The 6,000-nt window shown below is 56.0% G+C and overlaps 1 protein-coding gene across 1 annotated transcript in view; it reads left to right on the top strand.

Annotated features, from left to right (window-relative positions):
- RTN4RL1 (reticulon 4 receptor like 1) overlaps positions 1-6,000 on the top strand; it is a 71,664-nt gene continuing 65,664 nt past the window's right edge. The window contains exon 1 of the mRNA XM_026016157.2: positions 1-524. Coding sequence (XP_025871942.1) covers positions 512-524 — 13 coding nt within the window. The 5' untranslated portion in view covers positions 1-511. The remainder of the gene's footprint in view (positions 525-6,000) is intronic.

The raw sequence follows: 6,000 nt of genomic DNA, 5'->3' as shown, positions 1-6,000 counted from the left end.
GGTTGGGGGAGGAAGGGAGGCGCCCCGCTCCGCGGATCGCTGGGTCCTGCAAACGCGCGCCGGGCGCTTTCCCCGGAGCTCGGCGGTGCGTGCGAGCGCCCTTTTGCAGCAGCCGCGGCAGCGGCGGCCCGAGGGGGCGGAGAGGAGGGGGCCGCTGCCCGGCGGCCGGGTGGCCGGGGGGCGGCGTCCCCCCTCAAAACCGCCTGCAAAGAGCTCGGGGCTGCAGAAGCAGGCCGCCGGCTCCGCGGAGCAAGCGGATTGTCCCGGGGCTGAGCGAGCGCGCCCGGCTGCCAGGCAGCTCCGCGGTTGCTAGTGGGCGCCGGTGCCCTGGGCGCAGGGCTGGGGCTCACCATGCCCCTGAGGGGCCAGGCTGCCGGGCACAAGCGGATCCCCGGCTTGCCCCCGCCTCGACGCGCTCGGATTAGCTGCAGCCGGCGCCCAAGGATTTGAATCCCGACTCCGGGAGGGAGCGCGCCTAGGCCGACCTCGGAGTGGCGGCCCCGCGGCCAACATGCTTCGCAAAGGTGAGTTGGAGCCGAAGGGGCAAGTTGGAGTTGAGCGCGCACGCGGCAGAGCCTCGAGCCTCGGAGCCACCCGAGAGATCCTGGCGCCGGAGCTCCTGGCCGGGGAAGCAGCCGCGGGCGGGCGGGCTGGCGGGCTTTGCGGGGACACACCTGCGGAGGGTTTGCTGCTGGAGCTCGGCCCCTGTCGGTGGCCGGTTGCGAGACACGGGATTTGCACCATGGATCGAACGGCCAGGCCTAGGGATCTGGCTCGGCGAGGTCATTTCGAGACCACCGTGAGCTACCCATGATGGCAGGGGAGCCGGCCTTTTGAGACCTTTGCTTTGCCATTACAAAGTTTTGCAATTGCCGGCTCCATCTCCAGCGCGGGCACATGCTGCCAGTTCTGCCGCTTTGGCGGGGCCGGGTGCAGCCCGCGCTCCAGGGCGGCCAGCGGTCAGTCGCCGCGCGGCCGGGGCGCTCTCTGCGCGCCCTCGCTTCTCAGGCGGGGCCAGGACGCGGGCACCTTCCCTGCAGTCCTGCCTTGGTCCTCGGGGACGGGCTCTGGGCACGCAGCAGCCCAGGGGAGGTGGCTAGCGCCTGATGTCCGGCTCTTCAAACTTTCCTTATGCCTGAAGCAGAGATGGGAAGGTGGGGGCCGTACCGGCTGTGTGCCGGGCAGGTGCCAGGCTCAACTTGGAGAGAGCTGGCCCCGCGACAACCTAACCACAACCCCCCCTCCCCGCCGCAGCCCGGCTCACTGAAGAGCGTTGCAAAGTTGGCGCGGGTGCTGGGGAAGTCCCGCCGCGCCCCCACGTGGCTGCCGCGCGGGGAGCTGTCCCCAGGGCCCAGGGAGGGCAGGTGACCACGCCGTGAGCCCGCAAGCCCGGTCTCCCGCTGCCCCGGCCTCTGCGTCTGCCTCCCTCCCCTCCCAGGTCTGGGCGAGCTGCGGCGCTCGGGCGGGACCCTGCCGTCTCTGGGCCGGGCCGGGTGGACGGCGAGCCGCGGCGGCAGCGTCTGGCTGCCCGGGCCCTACGGGAGCTGGCAGAGGCGGGAGCTAGCAGAGGCGGGAGCTCAGGTAGTTGAGGGGCCTGATCCCTGCGCTCCGCGCTCCTGCCTTAATCCGCCCCTGTTTCCATGGCAACAGACCGAGGTGTCGTAAGCACAGGATTCTGACCTCACAGTAGGATGGGGAAGGAGAAAACGGGCAGGGGGAGATGGCGGAGGAATGGGAAGCCTAGTCCCTGTAGCCCCAAGATAGGCGGGGCGGAGCAGCTGTGGGGGTTGTGGAGGAGACCCCACAAGCAGGTGGGGCGGGTGGGTGAAGAAACCACACCTTCACTGGAAGCAGTAAGGGCTATGTGGTGGTCCTGGCATGCTCAGGCCTACTCCCGGGAAGCCTCGGTTGCCCCATCGTGTCAATAGTCACAAACTTGTGTGTGACTTGTGTCCTCCTCGAGGGTTGGGGCAGTGCGGGGGAAACGCTTCCTGCCTCTTTCTGTGGTGTGGGAAAAGTCTCTGCGGCCGGTCAGAGAAACCTCTTCACTGATACACTCGAGTTCCTTTTCCCTGCAGAAAGGGACTTTAAAGTCGTTTCAGCAGCTAGCGGTGCTGGTCAGTTTCTGCACACAGAGGGTGATTTTTTACAGAATTGAGTAGAGGTCCAGGCCTGAGAAGTTTGGACCTGGAGTGTGTACACTTGCCCTGGTGAGTAAGGTTTCCTAGGCAGTTTTAAGAGACCACCATGTTGGGGTTACTGGGTCTGTGATGGAGATAATAGAGGGGAACTGACATCTCATTTTCTTTTTGGGCTTTTGTCTTTGGGCAGTTTATAGTTAAAAATGAACCACAACGCAGCCCATGTACTTTATTTACTTGGCTTAGGTACCCAGGGTGGCTTGAGCAGCCTCCAGGAGCCTTTCTCCCCCATCCTTGCTACCAGAAACCCAACCCAGGATGAGCCCAGTGCATTCTGGGGGCCTCTCCAGGTGGAGGAGGCTCACTTGCTCTGTTTCAGAGGTGGTCACTGGACGCTTGGCAGTCATGTATTCACCACTTAGGCTATTTTTCCCTTCCTGCATGGCTTGGTTGGTGAGACCAGTTCTACCATCAAAGAGGTTTCCACCTGGATGGCTAGAGGAAAACAGCAAAAAAGCCCATTTGCTGGGCGAGGCTCAGCTCCAGTGGCCCTGCAGCCTGATGCTGGGACATTGTGTGGGCAAAGGACTATAATTCTGGTCTTTTGCTGGGCAGTCTTCTCTCTCAGCCCCTGGTCCTGGTCCCTAGGACTTGTTTCTTTGATACACATATACAGGACACTGGGATTCTCTGTGTGGATGGATTCTAGGTGTGTGCTCAAAGCCAAAGGTATGCCTGAGGCTAATGCCAAGGGAGGTGGCCATTGAAGTTTCTGTTGCTTGAATTATTCCCCAAAGCTCCAAGCAAAAATGTGATAGGGTAAGTTCAGACAGTTGTTGCCGTTTCCCTGCCTATCAGCTGCAGAGCCCTGCATAGGGTCCTGGACCTGAGGGAGTTTCATAATCTCTATTTGGAAAGGGATTTAAAAAAGCAAAGAGCGGGCAGCCCCGGTGGTGCAGCGGTTTGGCGCCGCCTGCATCCTGGGGTGTGATCCTGGAGACCCAGGATCGAGTCCCATGACGGGCTCCCTGCATGGGGCCTGCTTCTCCCTCTGCCTCTCCTTGCCCCCACCCCCCACCGTGTGTCTCTATGAATAAATAAATAAAATCTTTAAAAAATAATAAAAAAAAGCAAAGAGCAACCATCCCTAGATTCTGAGGGTAGGATGGAAGAGAAAAACCCTCTTACTTTTCTGTAAAAGGGTTAGGCTCATGGTCTTGATGATGGAGTAGTACTTTGCAGAGTTAGGAGGCTCAGTAGTCTGAAGCCCCAGATGAAGAAGGTGGGTATAGGCATTGGATCATAAGGGTCATTGCTCTAATTTCTGGTTGTCTTATTATAGCAAGCTGGGTGCTTTCTCCTGGCAGGACATTTTAGGAATTGAGGGTGCTACCTTGTTTCTCTTAGTGAAAGGATTCTAGTGGCCACGGCCACACCTATGTGAACCAGAACAGCCTGAGTTGTCAGTGGATCCTGCTGCTGCCAGTGCTGGTAGTTGAAGGCTTCAGCAGCTGTCTGCCCTCTTTTCTATCTCCTGGCCTACCCTGGCAGAACCAGGGATATAAAAAGCAAGCCTCTGGTCAGAAATGAGAGGCAGACAGGGCAAGCCAGGCCCAGAGCCACCCAGCACCATCCAGGAAGAAAGGACAGCTTGTTGGGGGTTTTGCATTGCCAGAAGTGGCCTGCTTAAGGTCAGGATCTATGGTTTTCATTTTTAGAGCTATAAAAACAGAATGCAAATCAACAGCCTCTGGGCTAATACAGAACCTATCCTTAAAGTTTTTGTCTTGTTAAGCAAGGAAATAGAGTGCCAAATAGGCTTTGTTAAGTGGCAGTCTAATTAATAATTTAAAATCTTGTAGCTGTCTTTCATTAGAATTTATCTGTATATCAACCACAAAATCAGTCAAACACACTCATTTATAAGTTAATGCCATCTTTGAATAATTCAGCAAGAACTAGATTAAGGCCTGCAATCCAGTAAGAATCATTTTGTTCTTTTGGTTTCCATAGGCAGATGGGCTGGCCTGGTGGCTGGATTGGGTCTCCTTTGTGTGAAGAAGGAGAGGCAGAGGGAGGAAGGGACCGTGGGGTTGTCAGTGCTTGGTTGATTTGAATTCAGAGGTTCCCTAGGTGACCTGAGAGTATCCAGGTGGCCCGGTGTCAGTAGGCTCCATTTCTTGGAGGTACGTGCCTCATGGTCCTCTTTAGCTCTAGCAAGAGAAGAGAAGGGAGGAATATGCCATGGATAGCCAAGACACTCTTCTTTCTGCTGCAGAGGAGGTGTGTAAAGGGGAAATCTAAGAGCCTTGCTCGGAAGGGTTGAGTTGTGAGGCTTTTTTATCCCAAATCCTGGTGCAGAAACGAAATGAGTCTTCCTAGCCTCACTGTATCCCACCCAGGGAATGCAGCCTGTTGGAACCAGTGTCACTGAAATGGTTTCTTTCATTGGGAGCCTCTGGGCTGCTTCTTTCCTCAAAGCTCCTGGTCCTTATGCCAGAAAAGAGAAGCCAAAAGGAGAAATTTTAGGGGAAGCCCAAGACATACGAATAGAAGGAGAGAGGCAAAGTGAGTGGCTAAATAAAGCTCGTGCCTGCATTTTCTCACCAGTAGCCAGAAGAAAAGCAAGGAGAGCTGTGCACCGTTTCCCTCGTGAACTCAGATCACATAGCAAATGTGTTTTGGTTCAATTCCTGTCATGCAAATGCACGACCAAGTCCTCGCTGCACCACCTAGGCCCATTTTCTACAGAAAAACTGTTCAGGATGCAAACTCCCAGCATGGGCACCCTGGCTCCTGCACCCCAGGAAGGTATCCTGGAGTTTCTGATCTCTGTCTCAGGCCACTGATCCTGAGCCCTCTGGAGGGTTCAAAGGCACTATTTGTGAACACCAAGTAGATAGCTGGAGCAGACAGTGGACTTGATGCCAGGAGAAGTTCTTGGCCAAGTTTGAATAGAGGAAGTCTCATTAGGAAGAGGAAAAGACAGGGGAAAGGGGGGTGTCTGTCTTCTGACCTGTGTGGCAGAGTTGACAGCAAATGAAACTGAGGACTGAGGTTTGTGGGGTGAATCCAGCTCCAAACTTTGGAATCACAGCCTGAAAAAGGACAGAGAAGTTCACTTGCTGGAGATGAGAAGGAGGGGGCAGGCATCGTGAAGGATGTCAAGAACAGATCTGTTTGGTACCATCTGCAGCAAAGTAGTGGTTAAGGTTAAAGCAGAGAGGAGATGACAGGGAGGGAACAGATGGCCAAGGAAGCAAAATAGCTGGCGAAACGGGAACAGAGCCTCCAGGGACAGCAGAAGGCAGGACCTCCGCGCAGAATGCCGGAAGCAGCCCTTTCTCAGGGTGCGCTGGCCAGGCCACCCTGAGTAGAAGCGAGTCAGAAAGAGGAGTGGGGTAGAGACTTTGGGGTGAGAGCTTCCTCAAGGCCTGGGACAAAACCTAGGGAGACATGAGCTCCTAGAGGAGGGGGCCCAGAGCAGGGACCTCCTTGGATGCCTTTGAACTGGGGAGAGGAGGCACAATGACTTGGTGTCCATCACTAGGGCAAAGCTGAACCATCTCAGGTCTCAGAGCATGACTGGTTGACCCCTCCAGGAGGAGGTATACATGCTAGCTGGAGACAGGGGTAGCAAGGATCCACTTGTGCCAGTCCCTGTCCATGCACTGGCAATAACTGCTTATAATTAATTACTAATGGGCCAAGCTAAGTGTACTCCATGCTTTATGCCATGTAATCTCCACAATCACCCTCTGAGGTCAGTCTGTACTGGTCCCTGCTCTACAGATATGGAAACTGAGGCACAGACAAATGAAGTGCCTTGCCCTGGGTCACTCAGCTGGCACATTGTTGA

This window comes from Vulpes vulpes, chromosome 2, assembly GCF_048418805.1.
Source record: "Vulpes vulpes isolate BD-2025 chromosome 2, VulVul3, whole genome shotgun sequence".
In the NCBI taxonomy this organism is placed as follows: Eukaryota; Metazoa; Chordata; class Mammalia; order Carnivora; family Canidae; genus Vulpes; species Vulpes vulpes.
The sequence above is the reverse complement of the archived record's forward strand: the minus strand, read 5'-3'. Positions and strand labels throughout refer to the sequence as shown.